The sequence below is a fragment of the Monomorium pharaonis genome, chromosome 9 (assembly GCF_013373865.1).
Source record: "Monomorium pharaonis isolate MP-MQ-018 chromosome 9, ASM1337386v2, whole genome shotgun sequence".
Taxonomy (NCBI): domain Eukaryota; kingdom Metazoa; phylum Arthropoda; class Insecta; order Hymenoptera; family Formicidae; genus Monomorium; species Monomorium pharaonis.
In genome coordinates this window covers 3,221,629-3,248,510 of record NC_050475.1, presented here as the reverse complement: position 1 = coordinate 3,248,510, position 26,882 = coordinate 3,221,629, and the positions used below count along the sequence as shown (strand labels likewise).

The 26,882-nt window shown below is 36.3% G+C and overlaps 1 protein-coding gene across 3 annotated transcripts; it reads left to right on the top strand.

Annotated features, from left to right (window-relative positions):
* The first annotated feature begins 1,189 nt into the window (after positions 1–1,189).
* LOC105835867 (uridine phosphorylase 1) lies at positions 1,190–26,819 on the top strand. Of its 3 annotated transcripts, none has more exons than XM_012679485.3 (6): positions 1,190–1,357; positions 17,908–18,031; positions 19,462–19,623; positions 21,584–21,769; positions 22,136–22,468; positions 22,855–23,037. In XM_012679485.3, exons 1-6 carry the CDS (start codon positions 1,323–1,325, stop codon positions 23,035–23,037), a joined length of 1,023 nt encoding a protein of 340 aa, XP_012534939.1. In that variant the 5' UTR covers positions 1,190–1,322. The 3 variants fall into 3 exon arrangements, with proteins under 3 accessions (XP_012534939.1, XP_012534940.1, XP_012534938.1); XM_012679486.3 differs by lacking the exon at positions 1,190–1,357 and adding an exon at positions 10,053–10,283 and having other exon boundaries at positions 22,855–26,819; XM_012679484.3 differs by lacking the exon at positions 1,190–1,357 and adding an exon at positions 12,909–13,042 and having other exon boundaries at positions 22,855–26,819.
* The last annotated feature ends 63 nt before the right edge of the window (positions 26,820–26,882 follow it).

Genomic DNA, 26,882 nt, shown 5'->3' with positions numbered 1-26,882 from the left:
TATATAAAACATCACATAAGCTTTTTTACGTCTTTTACTTACGTATCATATAAGAACACTTTGTGGTCTGATAACTTATCTGTTGACATACATGAGTTTATCTTATTTTTCAGAAATATTATGTTGTTCTTTGATCAGTTTTAAAGATATGACTTTAAATATTCAAGCATTTCTTATGCAGCGATATTAAAATGAACAATGATAATAATTACAAATATTATAATATTTAAACAATGAATTATATCTAAATAACATGATGTAATATCATATAATATAATATTTTGTAAGTTGTATAAAATATTTCTCAATTATTTGGTTAAAAATTACAAGCATATGTTTTAATGGATTTATGGAACATTTTAAACTTTAAACGTTGTAAAATTACAGTTTAATCTAGCACATATGTAATGTGAGATGACGAAATATTGTTTTTCATCATGTTCCTAAAGCAAATGCTGAAATATGAAAATATAAAATTATATATCTATGTTTAAATTATACTCGATTCAGTAAATTGCCAAAATTGAAAAATTTATTGACAGATTTGTTTAACCGTCGATCTTCGCGAAATAGGCCATACGGAGATCTTTACCGCGTGGATCGAACAGCTGAGGGTAGAATTAAAAGAAGGAGGCAGCTGTACGTGGAGTGCGCATGCACCAGAAAGGGTGAGTATGCCACCACCTGGACGGTTTACGTTTGATTTATGTGCAAGAGAAGGATAGCGTAAATCGAAGAGAAAGAGAGACTGCGCGAGTAAGAGAAGCATGCACGACGGAGGGAAAAAGATGGACGTAGGAAAGAAGGATACAGCAAAAACGTTGAGAAAAAGAGAGAAATTTTGCGAGCAAAAGAGGAACAATTTGCGGTAGGGCAAAAAGAGAAAGAAGACAGCAAGAAAGAATGTGAAAGACGGAAAGGGAAAGATAGACACAACGGCCGGGGAAGAAGAGGACAGAAGGAAGGAGCGACAACGTGAATCAGAGAAGGGCGGAGTATGGCGGAGGGGAGGGAATCGTAAGATAATAAGAGAGGGACTGTGTGGTACCTGTGCGCGCGAGGTGGTGGTAGAGGGAAACGGAAGGAGAAAGAGAGAGAGAGACCGAGAACAGAAACGAGCGAGAGAAAGACAGAGAGAGGGAGAGCGGGAGGAACACAGGAGCGGGGGAAAACGCGCCAGTGGAGTCGCGGCGCGTTTCCGCGGCTATAGTCCTGCGGAAGATCATCGGGAGGGCTACACCCTTGCCGCAGTGTGGTGAGGATCGGCCCGTGGCATAACCGCACATATCCCACACGACGCGCGCTGCTCCGAAGCGGGGAGGATGAGTCTTTTGCTGGACGAGGAGGAGCTCGACGAGTGAGTTGATGTTGTTTCGATAAGGAATTTCATTAAGGCCATAGCTTTCGGCCGAGGCTATCGATGACTCACTCCGCCGAGGGTAGCACACACGCGTTCCTCGAGGGCGCGCGAAAAAGGGCTGGGCTAGCTACCCGAGTCGATCGCGCGCGCGGCCGCCCTTCGCGAGTGCTCTCGAACCGGATCCTTCGGCCGAATCGCGAATCTCTGTGTATCAAATTGATCCAACGTGTTGGTTTTTAACGGCGGGAACGTTGAGGATGATCGGCACGTCTACATAATTCACAGTGGTTTACGCTGCATTTATGTTACACTTTTTGTTATGCGTTTATTTTATGTAATGGTCCGCCAGTAAAATAATAGTCTTCCACCGTTTTGACGTTTTATTTGAGAAGTGTATATTACTTTTTTACTTGTATAAATTTCAAGAATAGTCTTTCTAATGTCGGATATCACTTCTGGAATTCGATTTAGTTTTTGTGTGACATTCGCAGTCGCGAATTATGTTTCGTTGTGTCGCGACATTTAATATCTTGAGGGTTGATGTGTATGTGTGTGTGTTTCTGCGAGCATGCGAGGTACAAACGTTGATTATATCAAAAGAAATGTCTAGAAATGTTAAGCAATGGTAAACCCTTATCGGAATTTTATATATGATTCATTTAAATATAATGGACAGGTAAAAAATATAACAAGGAAGTAATATATTCATAAAATAAATTATACTTGTAAGAACAACTTTTTAATGCGTACATTAGAAAATTAAAATGCTTTTATTCAAACGTGTTATGTTCTTTCTTCCGTTTTGTAATAGGTTCTTTGTCATCATGTCTCCACCGTTAATTATATCTGAAAAACGGATTTAATTGCAGAATGCGTTTATAATAAAAATTATTTCTTGGAATAAGTAAGATAAAGCTGATAGAAGTAAATTTAATTTCTTTTTCGACTTAAATTTATACAAATTATCATTCAAACACAGATTTTTTTATAATTACTATAATATAGAAAATCGCTCAAATTTTAGTAATTTTTCTTAAAATTAATTCTCAAACGTCGTATTAATCGAAGAAGTTTGCAATCATGAAAAGTCGAACGCAAGAGAAGAAAGAAGCAAACTTAAAAAAAATTTAGCACAAGTTTAACGAATTCTTCCCTAATATTAACAAGCTAAATTTTTTATTAACAATTTTTATTAACTAACTTTAAATGCATCTCATATTTTAAATGAATATTTTTGCAATAATTACATTAAGTTTTAAAGTACAATTGTACTGAGCGGTTAACCACATTTGCAATATAAAAATGTGAATGGCTGCTTATTTAACAAAATTGAAATTATGAGATATTGAGACCGCACGTTTTTTTTTAACACACTTTATGTACATGCATGTCATGTTATCGGAATCGTATTTCAACGATCAGACTGGCGGCCTTCGTCAGAATCAGTCAAGTGCGTTTTATGTTGCTAAACGATTTATAGTTGTGCGCGGTTTCCTTTTTCTTCTCTCTCTCTCTCTCTCTCTCTCTCTCTCTCTCTCTCTCTCTCTCTCCTCTGCCATTTTGAATGCAGGTGTCATTCACAGGCATGTCTAATTAGAGCAACTGCAACTATGTCACAGGCAGTGTCCATTGAAAAGTTTTCCGCTAAATCAACTGAATTTAGTTATACAAGAGGAAATCAGCTGTGACAATACAAAGGCTGTGTCCTAAGAACAGTAGTTATAATTTAGTTTATAACTGCGTAAATTATATTAATGTATATTATTTTTTAATGACAGACTTTGAAATAAAATTCTTTGTAGAAATATGCTTAAAGTAAACTTCTAATTTTCAGTGCTCAAACTTATAACTTAAATTAATAAATCTTGCTAAAATTAAATTTTGAAATATTAATTATTAATTAAAAAACACAATTTACGTAATATCTTTCCTTGTAAATTTTAGAGTTTTTATAAACGTTATTAAATTTCTACATAAAATTTACATTATATAAATTAAAAGAAAATTTTGATAACACATTATATTATTATATCATTTTTAATTATAATAAAAACTTCTTTTAATCAATTCTTTTTAATCAATTAACTAAGCGACATATATATTAACGTTTTTCCCTTGTATAACGCGCCTCGGAATTTGGATCACTTGACAAGTGGGTTGAGAGGAGGAGAAACGCGTTAGGAAATATTTCCGCGGACAATAATAAACGAAAGAAACGCCAAATGAAACGCATGAATACGTGTACGTTGACATGCACACTTTCCGTTGGTAACCAAGTAAACGATCGATGCGTCTATTAATAAGAATGTAGAAGCAGATCGTCATGCCTCTTTCTATACTCTACATACTTACCAGCCACATCCCCTTACGACTTAATCCTTGCACTAGGGTCCAATAAAATTGTTCTGTTTTCTTCTTACCACTGTATATGTTGCTTAGTATCACGTGCAAACCTTTTTTAATGAAAATCTCAATGTAATTATTTTCTAGTTTTACACAAAAATTTACCAGAAGTCTGACACAAATGTAAACAAAAAGGGGAAATAACACTCGGCACAATTATCGCGTAAATGTTCTGTAATAAAGACAGGTCGGTTTTACCCCAACGGAAATGTATATACATTTTTTTCAGAGGTATGAATTTGGAAGCTATTTGCACAACAAATTGGTTCATTTCGTGTCGGTATATGAAATTGGAACGGGTTATGTAAACGCCATAACTAATGAGTTACGAGGCAATATTATTTTACAGTGGAATCAAGCTATTTTCCAAGGGGCTGAAGCACCTTTCTGCGCTTTTATTTGCTACCCACTTAACCCTCCCAACGTAAATCAAGTAAAATTGCTCTATCAATTATATAGCTCCAATTACAGCTTTTCAACATTAGCACATAAAGATAAAATATTTATAAATAATAATATAAAAATATAGAATTGTTTCACCGTTTTTTCATATTAAAAATGAAAAACGTAAAAATCCTACATGTTGATTGTACAATGCATACCAAAAGACATTCTAAATTCTTATTTATATCAAGTCTTTGCTAACAAAACCTAGTATTCTCTCTTCTGTTAAAAAAGAAATGTTTTTCTATTTTCTTCTAACTTTACTTTAGAGTAAGTAAACTTCTGATATATCTGCCTACGATATTCTTCAAAGCATCGCATGTAAAATACTCGGTACGGCCTCGGTAATTGGTATAAGACGGAATCGGAAGCCGCGATCTCTTTTCAACAGCTGGAACGTTGCGCGCTATCCTGCAACTCAATAATTCCACACCGTGCAGACGTGATGATCGTTCAACCATTGGTATTTTTCAATGCTCGCCATTTCAAGGTGCTTCCTATCGCCGCTTTCGTGTTCGCTGTGTCCAATAATTGTATAATAAATAGCGAGCTGAATCGGCGTAGTCGAGGAAACGCTGTAAATAATAAATTATATGGTCAAGTACGAGTCATGGATGGACACGAATGTGAGAAACGTGACGATATATCGCACGAAAAGTATTTTGGTCTTGTGTGCGTGTATGTAGATATATTTTAATGCAAATCGCTTGAGTATTCCGCAACAAAAATGAACATTTTGCGAAGATTCTGAAAAACTAGGTCGTAGCTTTTTGTATACGCTCCAGTATCCTCTAGGGGAATGTATAAGGCTCTCCCCCTTTTTTTCTTTTATCTACGTGCAGGATTATGCACAGCATATTGTGACACGATTATCTTTCCACAGAGTATACTACCAACTTTCTGAACCACAAAACTCATTTAGTTAAAATTTAATTGTCTACTTGAATATGCGATAAAATATATTTTTCATTTATTTATTCTTTTCTTTTTTATTGAATATATACATATATAAATATTAATGTTTTGTCTACTTCTTTTCTCCTTTCCAAATTTATACAGCACAAATAACTATGTATAATTTTGTATAATTTTTCAAAAGAGAAAAGAGATAGACTCGACATTAAAATATTTAATATTCTAAATGACGTATTGCATAAGAATGGAATTATAAATGGTATTTTATCTTTTTACTTTTATTCTGACTAAATGTGGAACTTTTTTTAATGCATTAATAAAAGCATATTTTCAAAAATAAAAGAATAATTTTATTTCTCGTTAGTTATACTTTAAAATTTATTCTTCTAATTTACAATTTTTTTTTTCTTTAGTCATGTAATTTGTTCATATAAGTCTCCAAATGTGTGATATCTTACATTCGTGCTTTTCCACCCGTACAAAAGATTATCCTCTCATCTCAGAACTCCATTAAAGTCTCACAGTAAGCCTTCATCCGGGCAAGTTTCTTTTCAAATCAAAAAGTTATTTTTCTATAGCAATTATTTTATTGCCAATTTAAACGTAAGCCCTCATATTACAGAGTAATATTTTAATAACTCTCGCTTTTATTTACAAGTACAACAAAAATGTACAGCGAATTTATTCATAACTTTTTCATAATTGTTTATGATTTTTAATTTTGTTCATAAAGTTTTTAATTTACACATCTGCGGAGTTAATAATTGCGCACATATAAAAGTTGGTTTTCATTGTACTCATTGTACTGATTCTGAACGTGATCTAGAATGTAAGCCAAATTTACTTGAAGTTCGTATTATTCGGTCCACGTGTGTGACCGAGCTGAAAGCTTAAACGTTCTACCTTTTACAAGATTTTGATATAAATTTCTCACATGCATACCACACTTTCCAAATTCTTTGATCATAGTAACAGGAGGTAGTACGCGATAATGATCTGTTCTGGTCCTGGAGACCAAAGCATTTCTCGGAATTCATTACTATCTTCCGAATGCATAAACCGCAAAATTAATTTGATGTTAAAAACATACGTGGACCACCACGGAACTCGTACACCAAATTTGCTAATAAATTTTTCGACGCTCCTGCATCCGTTTCTCATGAATAAAATTGCAATTTTTAAATTATGTCTCCGCAAGAGAGAAAGAGACAATAGAAAATTATAAAATATATATTATACATTTTACTTTAATTTAATAATTTATACATTTAATTAATAATCCCTTTCAATTATAACTATCATTTATTACCCATAATTATTGTTAACATAAAAAGCCTACACACTTTGCGGGATTCGCGAATGCGGTAAAATCATGGGAACATCCTGCAATCGTGTCTCGCGCATTTGTTTAGACAATCGATAATCATTAATAATTAATCTGGTTTGTACATGTTAAATTATGTAATACAAAATAAGTCTGATCGCACGGGCAAACTTTGATTACGCCGCGTTGGTACGATCAATAATTTCCGAAGCTTTTCAGCGATATCGTGCTAGAAGTAACTTTTATTCGTTGGGTGTCGTTATGTAATCAAGCATATATTTACGTGGAAATATAATATTTGACGCATCATGTAATTTTCGATGCGAATCAATATGGGGACAAAGTTAGAATAACGAAATGACAAGTGAATCTCTTCTCGTGCCTTATCATTTTAATTCTCAAATTTTTCCTGATAACAGAGCATAACAGAAAAATTACTGCAGAACATAAGAATGGACTCGATTGGCATTGGAGAAATCGGAGACACCGACATTGTCTGTGTCATAACGGATCTTTTTTTGCCTTTGTCTTCGGGATACTGAGTATCCCAATTGCAACCGGTGAGGTTCTAACTGGTTTCACTGACGTACAGGGGAACCACATGAAATAATCACACATGTGTATTTCTATTGGTATGTAAAAACAGATCCGTTACAAAGGAAGTGTAGATTTATTGTTCGAATTTAAGGGACCGTTACTTAAAGGATTAAAATATTGTTTTTTTTTTCTTGATTGCATAATCAGCAGTTCATTGATAAATTACGATACGAAACAAGTATGACGGGTTTTAACTTTCTTATATTTAATTACATGAGAAGGAATATAAAAAATTAAATTCAAGTATCAGATTAAATTAAATTTTGAACTGATTTTTAGCGTTTGTGCTTTTAATTCTGTATTGATTTCCTCTTAACAGAGAGAGAAGGAGAAACCTTTTTACAATTGCAAGAAATTTTTTATTATCTCTGAATTCGAGGAAACGACGTATCGGTTATGATCTCATATTTTAACGCATATGGCTGGTGCTACTTTAAGCTCGTTTGCGAAAATGAGGTCAGAGGTCAGGAGCAACGTGATAACACGTTCTCTACATAATACTGACACATTGGTCACCTAAAAGCGATCAAATTATGATACTCCAATGTTCTATGTGCGTTAGTCAAACGCACTCTCGTTTGTTAGGCGACTCGGTTCGCGGATACGCACGGCCGTGCACTCAGCCTCTTTTCTCTGAAATGTGCATTTATCTCTTTATTTCTCAATTACGAATTAAATAAAAACTAAATAAATGTACCTTTCAGAAAAATTTAAATTAAAATAAACGGCGCAGAGTATAATAATACAGAAATAATACAAAAAAATTAATATATGTTAATATATCATTTTATATAATTATATAATTAAATTATTTATGACATTTATGTATATTAAAAATTTGAACGTGAAACTATAATTCCGTATTTTTATCGTACAATAAGAAAGCAAGCATTTCATTCTGGAAATAAAAACTAATTTAATCTTCAAAGTAGATTTTATTTTTACACATTATATTAGATTCATAATTTTATTATATTAAGTATTTCGCAGAGATAATGCGTGCTTTGAAAAGACAAATTATTATAAGTTATTATTATAAGTTATTATGTATATTAAATACGGACGTTTAAATTAATTTTTCATTAATTGATAACTACGATAATATACAGTGTTTTGAGCGTCGCATAATTTTATCTTGATAATCTTAAGAGTTAAAAAATTCTACCGTAATCATAATTTAACAAGTTCAACGTGTATGTGTGTAATATCTTGAAACTGTATCAGTGAATGATTGTTCTGTTAGCGCATTGGTAGTTGATGACACGTCTCATTATTTGCTGTGTTGACATTCATAACACGGTTCGCGCACATTCTCGCGTTATTATTGCGTTATACGCTGCATGATGAACGCCAATTATGCGATTGCAATTGTCGACCACGTTAGGCCTAAATTTACGAATCCGAGGCTGCGTTCAGTCGCACGATTGATAACACAGATCGCACACGTATGTATTTCAAAGTTTACGCTAGATATATCGACCGCTCCTATCAGATATCAGTTCCGAAGCGCGGATATTATTACAGCGCCGGGATGTCATTGCCTGGTGTGAAACGATATGGCTTATTCAATTCATACGCCATCGATTAAATTCAAAATGGAGCTCGGTAAAAGCTGTTGTGCGTCACGCGTATATACGCGATAGGAGGTGAAATTGAAAGGTTGGGCAAAAGGACGATCACAACGCGTTCGCTCGCTTGCACCGAGGCACCGCTTTTGTCGCGGGGGAAAACAAACTTGAAATAAGTAGAACAAGAGTAAAGTCAACACAACGAGAACATGTTTGTACGCGGTTTGTAATTAAATTAAAAATCGTTGGACGTGTTGACTGAGAATTGATTTGGCAAAGCTGTACAAATATTTTTTTTTTTTGTACTTCAACAAATTTTCCACAGAGAAACGGATCATACTGACAGATATTTTTTTTTCGGCAATTTTGAATTATTTAAAACTGTGGTAAATAAAAATATTGACGATATAATCCTCTATGTCTATTAATTTTATCATGAAGTTTGATTACAGATTACTCTGCAATATCTTAAGGATATTATACAACTCGTTGATCTCTTAGATTTTATTAATTACAGATTAAATTTAAATATCCCTTTCTAACAAAGGAATTAAATATAACTGTAGTCTAGATTAGATCAATCTTCACTGCGCTGCGTCATGATTTCTAATTAATTCCAACTTGTTTGATCTATAAAAATTTGTTAGATAATCGATAATCGCATGTAAGATGGATATCTATCTTGGCGATATACTGCTTTATCAAAATAGTGTAATAAAGGCGCGTTCAATATCACATGATGGATATATCAGAAGAATCAGTCAAAGTTAAAAAACTCCTAAAGTAATCTTTTTATTCACATAAGTTCGATTACATGCAATTTAATAGAACTAATTAAATCTGAGTTATGTAATATAAGTTTCATTAACAATATATTGTTAGCTATTATTATTGGAAAATGATTTTAAATAAAAATAAAAATAATTGTGTTATTATATTTAACATATTTGATATACACAGAATTAAACAATTTTATTATATATCGTAACATAGAATTAAATGAAATTATTATTAAATAAGAAAAATTATTTCATATAGATAACAAAATTTATAATTTTACTATAAAATGTTTGGTACAGTTAAAGAATTTGACATTATTTATATTATTTCTACGGAGATTTAACTCGTCGAAAATGTCTTTCTTCTTAACCTTTAATTATAAATATCACAAGCTATTGATAACTTCATTAAGCAAAACACATTCTATTTTTACTGATTTGTATCAAAAATGTACGAATATTAATAGGTAATACGTTTCTCTGCTTGCGCACCTATCTCGATTATTTTCCGTTTGGCAAAAGACTATTCAAATGCACTTGATGCAGCAAGTAGAGCACTGGCTGACATTGTCAGTCTAAAAGTAGCGACGATCTAGCATCTAGTCTTGCGGTACAAAGCTGTCGGGCGACCGATACTCCTGCCTATTGCTTCGGACCATCTCGCTTGAAAAGCACGAACAATGACTCGTGTGTCGTGTGTATCAGTACCTATATGACATTGTTTTTCTTCGGCGTGAAGTGATCGTGATCGACAAAATAAACGACGATCAAGCTTCGGAAACAGGCGTCTGAACACCATCGTGACGTGCCATCTTTGCCGAGTTTATCATCATCATCGCTAAGAATGAACTTTTCCGTGATTACAGATATAATAAAAACCGGAAGTGAAAGTGGTATGTTATTGAGAATATAATTAAACGCAAACAGAAAAGATTTATTCGTTGGCTGACATTGTGACGGGATTTTCCACTAATTTTATATTAAAAATTAAAGCGTTACTATACTTTGCTTTTAGCGTTTAGAAAAATTATGGTAGTATTTCGTTCTAACGAAATAAGGAACAGTTTCTCTCATTAAAAGTACAGTAAAAACGTATTTAATCTCGGCAATATAAAATTGCGCATATTTAACGGTTCGAAACGCACGGCGGAAATTAAAGTGGCTCGCCAAAGTGATATTAAGAAAGCTTGCAGTCGGTCCGTAAGAGATGACACTTATTTATCGATATCCCGCGGGAAGCTGCGGAACAATTTATAAGTGAATTGCTCGGGAAAATCCGAAGCGAATGGAACTTACATCCCCTTTTCCCTTCCCGTGATTCCCTCAAAGAAATACGCCCACGCGAGAAAGAAATGGTCGTACAAATGGAAATAAAAGAGCCTCGAACTATGTTTTCCCGGCGCGGGCAGGTGCACGTAGTCGTAGATCGACGGGGAGCGAGAGCGAGGAATTGGTTACGTAATGTCTCTGGTGACCCTTGTAACCACGCGAGAATAACTCCAATTTTCGGGCTGGCGGAAAGGAAAACGGAATCTCATTCCGCAATGTTATTTGCGCTTTCTAGCTCGCGAAACGCGAAAAACGCGATTCCCGAGATCGAGCTATGATGATGGACGCTTTACGAGGTATAAAGTTTACGAATGTTTTCTACGTAGTTTCACAATTTGAGCTTTCGAGAAAATATACGTAATGTGAATTATTAACTCTTACACATTAAAATAACGGATTCTCTAAAGCTTCAACAATTTATTATAAGAAGTTTATGTAATAAGTATATTAAATAATTTTTAGACCGATGTTTCAGAAGATATAAATTTAGAACTCGAGAAAGAAAATTACGACGCGGAATATTCACTGCCGGGGAAACCCCGAGAAAATCTAGAACTTTCAGGAAATTTATTTTTTATCTTTGGAAATCGCACACACATGGATTTTCATGGGGTTTTATTGGTACGAGAGAAATTTTTTTCTATAAAATTTAAATTCTGTTCTCTTTTTTTTAACAACTTGTTTCTCTAATTTTTTTTTTTGACAATGTAAAATCAATAGTGATAAATATAGTATACAAGTTTACATATATTCTCTTGTAACTCGTGTTTTTATTTTAAAAAGTAATGACAATAGGAGACAGTACATCGTTTTAAGTTGTCATTGTTTAATCTGCTTTCAAATTTTGTATTTCCGATAAGCTAGATCCATGTTGCACAGACAGATTATTATATTTCATATTTTTAGTTTAAATTATTTCTTTTTAATACTACCTTGAATTTAACATTCAAAATTCAAGTGGCACTTCTTTGACATTACATAATTACAAAATTAATAATGAAATTAACGAAGCATTGAAAGATACATATAATGAAGTAAATTTATTTTTAGGCTGCATTAAAATAAATATGTAATGTATATTCTCTAATCTTATCTGGAACTTTAAATAAAAATTTTGAAAAATCCAGAATTCTCCGGAATACGAGAATTCTTTTACCAAATTTGTGTAAACATTAAATAAACTGCGACGACATAGCTTATCTACGTTTTACTCCAAATTATAAATCAAACACATACCATCTTGAGATTCTCCGAAAGCATCGGAGGCAAAGATTAGGATGTGCGACTACCAATCTTGACTTTGTCAACACTGAATATTAATTACTATTTTGTGTTACTGGCTGAGGGAAATTAATGAATTCATACGAAGAACTAATGAAGCGCGCTATTAAGAGCCCTGCAATCGGCTATTGTCAGCCAGTGAAATGATGAAATGAATATAGACAGAGAGCTTAATTGAGAACGTTCAGTTTCGAAGTAGAAATGAAAATAAGACGTAGCTGTATCTTCAACATTGCGCAAAGATGTTTTGGGCAATCGAAACTTCGGCACTCGCTTTGATAGAAGGACGAGAAAAGAAATTCTGCGTACGTTCTTATCACGCGCGATAAGGATTTCACCTTTACCGCAGATTTGCTTCGTTCGGATGAAATTTAAAAGCGGTAAATCATCCTTATCCTCTCAATTTGACTTTTGTAAAATGTAACTCCTCGTGCACTTGAGTCACCCCGTCACACCAGACACATCCCGTATATGTGCCGTTCGCCGCTACCGGTACTCGCGTGAACCGGTACGACGTCTTCGTCGCCGGTCCGCGACTTGCACTTGCACCAGCCAGATACCGCGACCGGTTACGCGTGTGTCATGTCCGCACCCGAGGAGAACGTGTCTGGCGATTGGCAGCTACGACCGGCGGCGAGCGTGGTGGGAAATGAGGCGCCCTGTTCCCGAGCGACATATAAAGATCCTCGCTGCCGGCTATTCTCCGACATCGTCGATCGGCTTCGTTTCGGTCACGACTTATACCGCGCCGTCTTATATATCGTTCACGTCAACGGGACACGAAAGTAACGCGGAATTGCCTGGGGGGGGCAAAGATCAGGACCGACCAGTTTTCGCAACATCCTCCACCGGAAACGTCGCCGCGTGACGAACCGTCGATTCTCGAGGTGGTGAAATTGGTGCTTTGAGAAGGAGCCACGATGCCGACATGCGACTGCCAGAATAGAATTCTGGATGAATCGGAGGAGCACATTTGCTCGCTGAAGCCACCAATGGAGAAGGACAAGGTCAAGGAGCCCAGGGAGTACGCCAGTCCGGTTAGGTAGGGCTTTTTTTATTACAGGCAACGTAAACTGGAAAGTGTCATTCTGCTATCTAACTCGTTTCGAGTACGCGAGAATTGGTTTAACAAAGTAAGATTGAGAAAATACTGCAGATCGCGTTGTATCCCAAACTAGAATGAACAAGAATACATCAGCTCATCGAATGGTGATTGTGAACATTTTTCAAATGGTGATTTTTCTTGTAGGGGTAAACTTAAAAAGTGCTACATGGAAAGAATTCATGGATACAGCAAATCTGTTTTTTTTCTCCATGTATAATGTTATTTTACACGGAAAAAAAAACATAATTGTCGAAAGATCGAATTTGGCAATTACAAATGTGTATGCGATTGAGCTGCGCAATATAAATTGTTTATACGTCTGTTTTTTCTTTCACTTTATTTCATCAATTTAAATTCACCGAAACAAGTTTGTTTGTTGGTGGCATTGTAGTCAATTTCATTTTGTTGTCGAAATACCGAGTCTGCAGAAAATACGAGTGCAATGAATACAGGTTGATGTCTGAAAGAACGCTTTTTCCATTTCATTCCGTTAAATCGAATTTGATTTTACGATACGGAGTTGGATCATTGTATTTGTTCTGCGTAAAGTTAGCAGACGGGAATACACGACGGGAAGGCCAGGTAGTAGTACGACGGTAGTTCGGTTAGACGAGGTATTCTCCTTCTATGGGAAACTGGCAGCCGGATCTCGACAAACAGACACGGCTGACCGCAAGAATCGATTTTCCTCACGGGGTTGCTCGACTGGATACTGCCAAGTGACTCATAACTTCGTGGAAAAATACCGCTCCCTTATTTTTCGCTTGCCATTCAATTTACCATTCATTTCAATCATAACGCCACATTTTATTGGCGAAAAAAATAGACGGTAAATGTCAAGCAAACGATAGATTTCGTTTTGAATTTTAAAAGTATTATAGAATAAATTGGAAATTGTATTAAAACACGTATTTCTCTCGCAGATTTTATAAATTGTATTTTTATTACGAATGTGAAAGTTTTCACATGAGAAAGGGTGCAATATTTGTGTTTTTGAATTTCAACGAATTTGACCTGCATTAATTCGCCGTGTTGGTAACAAAGGATTACGCGCGCGGACGTTGATACATTTCTGCGTAAATTCCTCTTATATATAAACTAGTTGTTGAAAATAGAATAATCTTTCTTGTACCATATATTTATATACGTGCTATATTAATCTTTTAATAGCCATCATAGATCTGAATATTAATATACAATAGATCGTAACGTCAACATTGATATTTTACATAATCAATATAGATAAACATTGCTTTAACGCATGCAAACAACGTATTATGTACGTTGCTAAAATTGTTACTTTAATAACGGTAACGTAATTATTTATATCTACAGTTATTTAATTTTACATTTAATTACATGAAAAAGCAGAAATTATCACGTGATAAACTGCCCTTAACAGAAAGATGCTTTTGTTTTCAAGATATTTCTCGTATACGCTACATATGATGAGAAAAGTCAGTTTTTCTTTTTTTTTTTAACACGAATTGCATGAGAAATTATTGCGAGATGAATGGAAAAAGACATCGAACGTTGCGATTCTAAAACGAAGATATACAGTCGCATCTTGCGATGGCAATAACGGAAATATGGCGAACGCAACTCCGTAGCGTAGACAACAGACTGTGTGCCGTCACATTCTCTATATTATTCGTGTGAGCATAGAGAGCTCCCGTCGAGTAAAGAGAATAATGGAAAGCTCGTCGCAAAGTCATACAAAAGATAGACGCAAAGCGGGAGGCCTTGGGTTGGATAGTTTCTCAAGCGAAGGTATCTTACGGATCGTAGAAATGTCTTTCAAAGATTAAAATATATATCAAATTGTTAATTATAGGCAACAAGTTGAAGCTGTAAACAATGACAGAGTAGAGGTTTTCCTCCTTCGATTCTTACTCCACGATTCTTATCCTAACGGATAAAAGAGAGAAAAAAAAGAAATAATATTCTAATATATAATAATAAGATGGAGAACCAGTGAAAATATGCCATTACTAAGATATTAGATAATACACCCGTTCCATTTCTTCATTTTATATTTAATACTGGATAGAAAGGGCGATCGAAGAAATTCCTTGCGCCGACTATTTACGAGGATAAAAATTGACAAGAATTTTTTTAAAAAACCAACAAGTATTAATAATGATAAATAGAAAGCAATATTGAAGTTATGATCCATCAATAGTAGATATACGAACATGCCTGAAATTCTCTTTGATTTTTATTCGGTAATTGATGAAAGAAATGTAAAGCATTCGAAACAAATCTTTTGACAATGTAATAGGGATGAAGAGCCAGTCACAGTTGCGATTTAAAAAATGCGACTGATCAGATATTGGATTATGTATCTGTTTCTTTTTTTTTTCAATTTTCATCTAATAACAGACAGGAAAGACGATTCGAAGAAATTTCCTGCTTGAACCATCTCAAAGATACGAAAGACCGCATTTATTAATCATCACAGCTTTCTAATCCTCAACATTAGATAAAGAAAAATCTTAGTATTTGAAATTTTAATTAAGTTGAATTCCGTAATTTAAATTTAATAAAGAAGAAAGTTCTGCTGCATCTGCAATATTAAAAGTTTAATCAATTCTAAGAGTTTTTTATTATCGTTTACCTTATTAAGTAACTCGATCTGGATATCGGAACTTATTTCTCAGTTGATTTCAGCTGAACTTTACTTTAACAGTAACATAATCCGAAGCTTGATTAGCAGGATTACTTAACTATCGTTATCGTTGAGAATTAAATCGTTGAAGAATTAAAAATTGGCCGAGAACTTGTTAAATCTCCATTAGAATATGAATTCACTTAATAATAACCATTCATATTCAACAACCTATATCCGAAGGAGCTCCTGAATATCCGAAGAGCATAGTGAGACATTTAGATGGAAATAGGTGAGCATCTTCACTGGTTATGCATGCGAAATTTCTCAGGAGAAATAACGTGTACAGTGTTACAAGTCACACGTACACATTATAAGACGACCGTATCGACGAGAAAAGCTCGAGCACCGTATAACGTAAAGTTTCCTATAATTATATTTATCTCATAGAATATTAAATGTATCTCATGAATCTTTTCTGGAAGGCGGTTCTTTGTTCGTTCGCGAGGGACGAAAAGGATTTGAAAGTTTTCATTTAAATGCCTCATGTAACGCGCGATAAAAGTCACCATGCGATCGAAACCAATTTAAAGAATAATCTCTGAAAAAAAAAAACTCCATTGTGATTAAACGTTTACGATCCGAACACAGATACGCATAATAGATGTCTAAGTACAACAAATGTATTATATACTCGTGAATATTGTCCGCTAGCGATCGTCGTGATTAAACGGATTAATAAACGCTTGCGACTTCGCGTTTGTAAATCGAAACTAACGTCGATAACAGTCTGCCGGGGATTAAAGGGGCGTATTGTATACATTTATACATTACGTTTCTAAACGATATCCCGCGGATCCAGAAACAATAGGCGAACCTGAACTATCGACGCAAATCAGTTTCCTGCCATAGAAAAATCTTCGAGGTAGAGTCTGGAAAAGCAAACAATCCTAAGGCAAACAGTCACTATTCTACCGTTCTGTTCGACTCAATTTTGATCCATTCCCGTGTTTGAAATACGAATACCTTTTGTAGTTGTTGCTTTCTGACGATAAAAATTCTACAAGCTTCATATTTTTATTCCTAAATCTCAAAGCATGTCAAAGCAACATGTTGAATCATCTCACTGAATTATTTCCCCACGAATATTAAATTGTCGCAAATCACGGGTGATTTCTTTTTTCCATGATTACGTTTTGCGTTTCGATCGCCGAGGCGTCAGAAGCTAAATACAATTATTTGGCCGTTGAACGGAGATGACTTAATTACGATGCGCGAATCCGTCGGCGGCCGGGGCTGATCAGGCTTACGGATGCATTAACGAAGTCAATTTTCGACGTTGATGCAATTGCCCGTCCCTTCGCCCGCTGCAGAATCAAATTCGTGACGTCGCGATGTCAAAGGCCGCAATTTAATCGAAGCTCGTTTGTGCCTCGCGATAATCCAGATGCTATGCAAACGTCGAGTTTTACGGAGGCATCCTATCGTAGTTCATCGTTATCTTTAACGAAGAAACAATAGGGAACTCTAACGTATATTAATATACAAATATTGCTACTTTCCTATCGATTAAGAGATTGGTCTAATTCGTTTGGACGTTGTACAAAAATCGACGTAAAGATGTGTTTAATACAAATAAACGAATAGATTAAATCGCGAAATTCTCAATATACGTTACAAATGTAATTATTATGCTATTTGCTATTAAAAATAGCTGTTTTATCATTCGAGATATCTGCATTACATTTTTGTTTAGATCAGATCAGCGTACAACGGCTTTAATATGCATCTGTACTTTCTAGAGTGCATGTAGTTCAATCGAATTCGCTACATCTAGATGTAAATGTTCTTGCTTAAATGAGCGATAAATGTTGACCTGTGCGTTCAAATATCACAGTTAACAATTTTGAACACTAATTACGCTTGTATAAACTCGGCTAATCGTAAATAGGGGCGATGCGATGCGCCATATACGCATATTGTGCGGAACTGTTAATCAAATATTTTGATACGGTTGCAAGTATCGCGATACATATTCTCCGTTTCGCGGTAAAGCTATTTCCCTTATTGTATTAAATTATTGTCATTTTTGATATTTGATCACGCAAAAGAAAGCTCTCTTCGATAGATCGTAATGTTTAAAAACGTTCTACGACGAGATGTAAATAAAACGTGCGCTCTTTCCATTTTTCAGGTACAGCGATGGCTCTGTACGATTACGAAACCCCAATATCGAACTCATGGATCAGGACATATTGTACCATCTCGCACTCGGCAGCGGCTCCCACGATCTCGTTGAGATGTTCGGTGACGTCAAGGTAAGCAAGATAAATTTCTATTATGTGAATTTGCAAAAAAAAAAGAAGCTTGAAAAACTTAGGGAAACATTGTTGACGTATTCTTTAATCAATTTCAACGTCAACTTCTATTTAATGAAAACTTATAAGTGGCGCCAATTTTTTTTAATTTTTGCTATTCGATGTGTCTTGATAACTAAGCTGATATTAATAATCTGTTAAAATAAAATCCATTAAAAATGTACAATCACATATTTAAAACATGTCTCAACATTTTTCTTTGGATACTAAAATTATTTTGACTATGATTTTGATGAATCCAACGATTTTTGTGTGTTCTCCAACTCGCACGAAATGTATGTACTCCTTTGACAAATACACAGCTTTATTAAATGAAAAACTTATATATCTTCATAGATATAAAACTCAAATGACTCAAGTAATTATCAGAAGCATGCGTAGTTTTCATGTATCGTAATTTTTATCGTAATTTTTTTTGTCATTAATATGTTGTGGTATCGTAATTTTTATCGTAATTTTTTTCGTCGTTAATATGTTGTGTTTCAATCAATAATGTTATCTACACATTGATTACATAATACTAGCTGTGTATTAAATGCTTTCTTGTTTTGTGATTAAACACAAGTCATGCAATTACACAAATAATAATCATCGGCAACATAAGAGATATCTGTATAGTATATTGCACGTATGTTTGGTCTCGAGTTTATCTTTTTAATTATTAGGAAGATAATTAATAAAAATGAACAATGTAAAAATTTTACTATCTTCGATTTATACTTTTTTTTAAAAGATTTCTTTCAATCATACGCTGCTTTTGGCTTCTTTTCAACTAGTCCGTCTGCTCTTCAACGTGCACAGTTTAAGTTACGCTAAACTTATCATACACAAACAGCAAGACGATATGACGCAAGATATTACATCACTTATTAATATTGGGCCTCTGACTTTCCGAGGCGATAAGAGGCAGCCCGTACGACGGCGGATTTATTACGTTTGTCAATAACCGATTAGTCAATGCATCCTTGCTCCCTGCACTTGACGTTCGATCTGGATCAGACGCGGGAATACGCACCACTCGTACGTCGCACGAGGCTACCGGTATCACGCGATACGCTCATGATATCAGCCAACATCAATAAATCGCGAAATGTACTTACTTCAATGACGTGCGATTACACCATCGGTCACCGCTCGTTTATTTTTACTAACGTAACGTATCGATGCTCTTTGACATTTAAGATGAATCAGGGCGCCCGAAGATTCGGGTCACGTCACTTTAACGATGAACGCTACTCGCTTTTTTTTTCTTCCTTCTTCAATCTGAATTGTTTCTTTCACTCGTCATTATTTCAACGATTATTATCTTAACGATCGGCTTACGGGTCTTCCCCTCTTTTCTTAATTGCAATTGCGCTCTCTCGTTACAGTTCGTCTGCATGGGCGGAACACCGAAAAGGATGGAACATTTCGCGAACTACATCATGAAGGAGATAGGTCACAAGTTGCCAGCGGGAACGACTCTTCTCGACATCACCAAAAACTCCTACCGCTACTCGATGTACAAAGTCGGCCCGGTTCTGTCTCTCAGCGTAAGTCTCTCGTGCCACGAACATTTTCTCGACGCGGAACATTCTTTCCCTTCGACGACAACTTTATCTGCCGATTAATTATCGAGGAAATAGGCGCGAGGTCAAGTAGTCGGCCAAGCTGCCTCGGTTCTCTAAAGCGCCTCGGTACCGCGCTACTGCGATTGGAATGTGGAATGGATTAAATACTGGAAACTCTAGTCGAGACTAAGTTCCCAGCAAATTTACTTTTGCTTGAATAATTAACCGTACTCGTTTAACGCGCCGCTAATGAGATAAACGCGTTCGCGATACGCACGAAAGTTGTTATCCTTTCATTCAAGCCGCGACTAATTTCGCATAATAATTGTTTTTTTTTTGTTTTTTTTTTCAAATCTACGCTCTAGATAGAAATTATAGTACATAATTCGTAAATAGTTTTTATAATTATGTTAGAGATACTTTTAAATATGGTTAAATTAATATTTAAATATCAAATATTGCAATTTTATTTCTAGAATAAAGTAGTTTTGATAATTAGATTTCTTAATAAAATGTTAAAGGTCCTTTAAAAACTGACTTTAAGCAATCAATATCTTCAGAAAACAGTGGTAATGTCACTAATTCGAATAAAAAAATAATTTGCTGTCTCTTTAAAGTGTATAATAGTAATAAACGCAGTAATAAGTGACGCTACACATTCCGAGATGAAAAATATTGTCCTTCTCGACACAAGTACATTTCCAAGTTTGACTTAACGCGCCGACGTAGCGAGATAGACAATCCGTTCTCGACAGGCAAAAAAATCCATTAACATTCCACGCTAATCACGGTCAGTACCTGCCTCGCCCCGCCGTTATAACACCCTACCTACGCGCCTGGTTTACGCGTGGACGATTAAACCGATTTTCCACACTGAGAAAAATGGTTTTATTATAATAATAAAACGGTTCTGGTTGAGCGTATTCTTATTAAACGAAACAGAATTTCTGGTTATCATAACAAGATTTTACAGCTTATAACTACACCGTTTGGTTAACTGTACTATAAGGATTTGATTAAGTTTTTCTTGTTGGATCTACAAAACTTCTTGTTGAATCTACAAAATAATACAAAACTTCTTGTTATATTTACAAAAATAGCGATAATGCTGGCGCCTTCGTTCTCGCAGCGCAAGTCGGTGCATGCCAATCTCGCGCAAACCAACGCGGTATCGATGCGATACTAATATCACGCGGTACCCATAAGGTAGCTTTTATATTTGTTTCGTGTATCTTACAATCGTGTATTTACATTATTCTGTTCAACGGCATGGCGGACGAAAAAATGTCTTCTCTTCTGCGCGAATGGAATTTCGACAGCTATATAGAGATTTTTAGAGGTTAGTAAAATATATGTAAAATATATGCAGTGTACTTTAAACCAAGATATATTGTTATTATTTTAAAAACTCTATCCAAACTCGTTTTTTAACCAAAAAATTGTGTTAACCTAATAAAACAATATAATAAGATTAACAAGAAATTTTTGTAGAGTTTTGTAAACCTAACAAAACGATGTAGTAAGATTAACAAGAAATTCTGGTAGATTCAAACAAAATGGAATTAACCAGAATCCTCTGGTAATTCCAACTACAAAATTTGTATCGTTCATTTTCGAACAAACGGACAGGTTGAATCAACCAAAATTTCTCATAAAACAACAAAACTTTTTTTCCAGTGCATCGTCTCGCTTCTCGCGCGAATTACGCACGCGACACGCCAGGCGAACTGAGCGGGGTTTCGGACGCAATTGCGTTATCCGGTTGGTGGAACCAATTATTTATGGCAGCTACGTCTCGGCGTTTTTTACGAGCGGGACGCAGATTTTCAGTACAAAACGTTATTACGTCGGAATAATAGCCAGTCTCCTTTTCTTTCGTTAAATTGTATTTCTGATAATTACGTTAAAGACGATGTCACAGATGAGATATTTATCTGTTTAGCACGGAATGGGCATACCTTCGGTAAGCATTCTGCTTCACGAGGTTATCAAGCTGATGTACCACGCAAAGGTAAAGGATCCAGTCTTCATCAGGATCGGTACTTGCGGCGGTGTCGGCTACGAAGGTGGTACGGTAATCATCTCGGAGGAAGCCGTCGATGAAAGTATGAAGCCTTACATGGAATTGGTTAGTAATTTGACAAAATCCATACAAAAGAAACACAAGCGAAAATTACATATTGTTACATTTCTACTTTTTAAATTAATTAATTGGTTTCTGTCTTCACGCGGCATACGTTTCGCGTTTAATCGTAACTTTTACATACAAAACAGGGAGATTAATATTAAAGAAATATCGAAGCAGTCAAAATGACTAATTTGTAATTTCTTATGAAAATTAATCTAATAAATATAACTTATTACGATATAAAGAATTAGATTAATCAATTTTGTGCTTTCTCACCATCTCTTTTTAGATACGCGCAACACATTTAAGTATAAAAATTAATTGCCAATAGTTCTGGTGCTAAGCGAAAATGTCCGCGCGTTGCAGATGGTGCTCGGTAAATTGGTGCGCCGGCCGGCGAAGCTCGACCGGCAGCTGGCCCGTGACCTGAAGGCCCTGGCCCACCGTGACGATCCCTACGACACCGTGATCGGCAAGACTATGTGCTCGAACGACTTCTACGAGGGCCAGGGCCGCCTGGACGGCGCGTTCTGCGAGTTCACGGAGGCCGACAAGATGGAGTACCTGACCAAGCTGCAGAACGCCGGGGTGGTGAACATCGAGATGGAGAGTCTTTGCTTCGCCGCGCTGACACACCACGCCGGTATCCAGTCCGCCGTCGTGTGCGTAACGCTATTGGACCGACTCAAAGGCGACCAGGTATCCATGGCACCCTCGACGTCGAGCGACGTCACGAAAAAATCTAATAGCTCCCTTGCGAACCTTTGCGTAACGAACGGCGAGCTCATTAGCATCGCGGGTCTCATCAGTGTATTTTCATTTATATCCACTTTGCGAAGCTCGGGGTAATTTCGCGTATGGTATATTGCGTAAATATATCGTAAATCGACGGGCGCAAAATTATTAACAAGACCTCGTAAAGCCCGAACGCTCGCTGTTACGTAAAGCTCGTCAATTTATTCAGGCTCTGTGTACACGTAACTCAATATGTAACTGGAACGTTCCTGATTGCACGAGTCTTCTGAATCGCGATCGAGAATCCGCCGTCTAATTGACCTCTCTCTCTCTCTTTGTGCTTTGCGAAGGTTCTGGCGCCCAAGGAAGTGTTGGAGGAATGGCAGATGCGGCCGCAAAAGCTGATCGCACGTTACATCACCACGTATCTCCAGCGCAAGGGCCGCCTCTCCCTGGAGGGACACGGTTCCTTTTACGTCAAGAGCCCGCGCCGGTATAAACTGGTGCAGCAGGAGTCCCAGAATTACGATTAAGTAATTCACGAACGGATCCGACGACGCGGCTTCCGAGGTGCGATCGGACACGTCGGTCGGCTCGATCGCGGGATCGCTCAAGCTGCCGCAACCAATTTATTTTGCTCGCGAAAAGTTTAATTTATTCGCGAAGAGAAAAAAAAAAGGGGGAATCGCGCAGAAGAGAACAGGAGAGAACGGCGGATCGAAATACAGGAGAGAGATACGAAGGAGCCGAGGAGACGGGAATGGAATTGAACAATTTACATATATATCGTGCACGTAAAATAGGATATTTTTCGCGTCCCTTGGAAACACAAAGCGCAAACGTTTTATTTTTCACGCATAATATTCAAATTGTTCAAGTCTGCTTCCACCTGTTAAATTAAATCTTCCCCGTTAGATAGATTCCTACTGATCGAGGTATTTAAGAGAATACTTTTTTCCCCCCGCGGACGAGAATACTTCCGAGCACGCGGCGTTAACTTGTAATAGTTGAATTACGCAATTTCGTTTTGCATTTTACTGCGCGTGTGTCGATTTTTGGTTTCCGAATGTTCGATCGAAACCTACGAGACTTGTCTCACGACGAGTTCCCTCCCCCTCCACGTATTCTGCGTTCTTGTAGATTATCGTAATAATAATCGTAATTAAGAGTTAATATACTGTTGCTCGCATTGCGAGAAAGCACACCGCCGTTGCGCACACCACGAGAACGCGTTGTTGATGATCCTCCCCCCCCCCCCCCGAGGTCTACCCTTCGAGAATTTAATCAATACCGAAGCGACCGCCAAAGTTCAAGTCTCACCGCTGGTGACCCAAGTACAAAATGTGCAAGGAACTGCGCTCGAGAACAATGCACATTTTTTCCACGACCACACATATCTTTCAAGGCCGGGTTGCATCATCCTCGATCAGCGTGGTGATCTTTGATCGCAGATTGAAAGAGATATCTTTCGATCTGCAATAATATTACATAAAATCCGCAATTGAATCCGTTAGCTTAATAAATTCTCGTTGTTTGATTACGTCCGAGTAATACATCCGAATCATAATCGTCGCCGACAAGAGGCAAGGGACCGATTTGGAAGGCGTTGGTCAAAATGATGCAACCCGCGGTCTCCCGTAGTTTCGTAGAGATTTAATTTTAGGATTCGCTGGCACAAGAACGCTGCAATGCACGTTTGCGCATTCGCCGATTAAAGCACACCACGACCTTTGGACGACGTTTTCCTTTCCGTTGCACCCTAAAAATGAGCGACGACGATTCTCTCGTAAATCTTCAGGGATATGTAAGTTGACGAAATTAGACGAAATCCGCTAACGGACCTATTTCGCGATTTATTACAAGGTTTGCGTGTTGCGTCGAGAGAGCAGTTTCGAGAGAACTTGTATAAATTTAGATGCGTTCGCGCGTTCGCCAGGCGTATGTGACATACACGTCCCTCCGGCGACGGCGAAGAGTCTGTGTATTAGCGCACTTAGCAGTTTGGTAGAGGCACATTCCATGTATAAACATATATAAATATAGTCAAGCACAACTAGCGCGTTTTCGTTCGAAACTGTTATATCCGCGCGTAACGTGGGCGGAGTCTCTATGCAATACATATATGTACACGTGCATACAGAAGGCATACAGGATGTCGAGAAGATTCGCGATCATGCCCTAAATCGCATGGCGATTGGATTCAGAAATTAACAATAAAATAAAAGAGAACGTTTCAATAGATCATTGTCTAATAATATAATTATATTTTACTCGTATGCGTTCCGGAATATCGAAATTCAGATGCTTTAATGAGAAAAAGGAATTCAGATAATAAATATTTTTCTGCGATCTTAATCTCTTTTCTCGACTTCTGCCGTGACTACAATATATACGAGCTGAAATGAGGATGATCGATTTATCGTGCGCTGTAATCAATTAACTGCAATAACGTACGTAAATATTGTCACTTCTCTAAGTAAGTATTGAACAAGATTGATTGGTAAATGCAACGCTCGTGATTTCGAATGTTCAACGCGACAGCTTCGCTTAATAAAAATTTAAATCAAAAGACAGGAGGCCCATAAAGATTTTTAACTTTTTTACAGCTTATAAATTATTTGTGTGTACTTTCAACAGAATAACAGATAAACTTCTGCACAGCATAAAATTCGTGTGCATTGGTGATATTTAAAAATCACAAAAAGCACCATTAACCGCGGAGCAAGCATTATAAATGCAAGAAGAGATTATTGTAAAGAAATTATTAATTATAAATTACCGCAAAATATACGAAAACTCTTGCGAGAGGACGATAATTGTGTCCATAAAATTAAAAAACTGTTAAAATTATTTTAGCTACAAAATATACAAATTTCTAATTAACCAATTTTACAACAAACCTATTAAAAATTTCATTACAGAATAAAAACATATTTTACATACATTTTGCTCATCAATTTTGTGTCAATCATAACGCAAAGATGCGTATTAACTTCACGTACTGCTCAGTCCCGAACGCCCACGTTACGTCCTGTTGGTTATTATTATGAAATATCCTATTACCGTAGATAGTAAAATTATGTATAGCTGTGCGACACATCTTCATCAAGATTGTTGCTAGCCAGTGCGTACAATTTTTGCCTTCGTCGTTCACGTTCGTTGCGGCACGAGGAGTTGCGGATACGTAATATCAATAGCGAATTATCATAAATAGCAGCGTTTATCTATTTTACATTTTCCTAAGATAAATTCCGGCACGCGTTAGCGGGTGCCAAACAAACAAATTCGGCAATACTTTTCACTTATCTCGCGTTGCTTCACTTACCGATCTTTTTCCCCTTCGCATCGCCCGTTTTGTCAACGAGAAACAGTCGTTTTACTTGCAACATGCGTCGAGATTTCAACGGTTAGGTATTTTTGATTATCTTTACGTGCCCGCAATAAAATATACAAGATGTTCCAAGAAATCTGGGCACGTACGGCAGGATGCTCACTTGTTATCTTTACGTAGATGTTGTTCAAGATTCTGCTCAACGAATTTTTAAGATCTAATAATCTAGTTAACTGTTTTAGGAGAATTAATATTTTTAGAAAAAAAAATAAATTATATTAAATTTCTAATGTTTTTTATAGAAAGTAGATCGATTTCCGCTCATTTCTTCATTTATTAGCGGTGAATAATTCGAAATTTATAGCGAAAAAGAACCCGTCTCGTAGAAAGTTTTTCTTGGGAAGAATTCTTTGGGAATAAAGTCTTGCTGATGCACATCGTTCTCGGGACAACCGGTATATTCTCGCCGATCCTTGCTGTCGCCATTTCTTTTCGTTCCACGAACAACGACATATCTGTGATGCGTACTTATAACGTGTATGAGGAGTATTGAACAATGATATACCTAACGTTGATACGTAAAATATATGTATATTCGCGTGGCGATCTTATCTATTTTCCTCGCGAGTGCATAATGGCTATTTCTCTACTTACGATGTTACAAATTACACTGTAAAAAACCTTCGTTATTATCCCCTCCCTCCCTACCCGCCCTCGCAAAACACTTAACGATCTATTATGTCTCGCCGACACGTCTCGGCCGGACGTTCTACATTCTAAGTTTGTTAATACTCAACTATCTAATTGTATTCTCACTGTAAAACCGTTATTTATATACTAACCCACGGGACGTCTAACGTGTCCTTTTAAGAACTAATCGCTGGCACATGGGTTACGTGGAAAAAAAAAAAGAAAAAGAGAAAGAAAAAATACAGTTGTTGATTGTACGTTATAAAAGGACAATAAAAAAAAAAGTATTATGTACTTGACGGCCCTAATAATTTTTATTCCGAGCCCCGCTTGCGAGGAAGACATCACCGGGGAGGG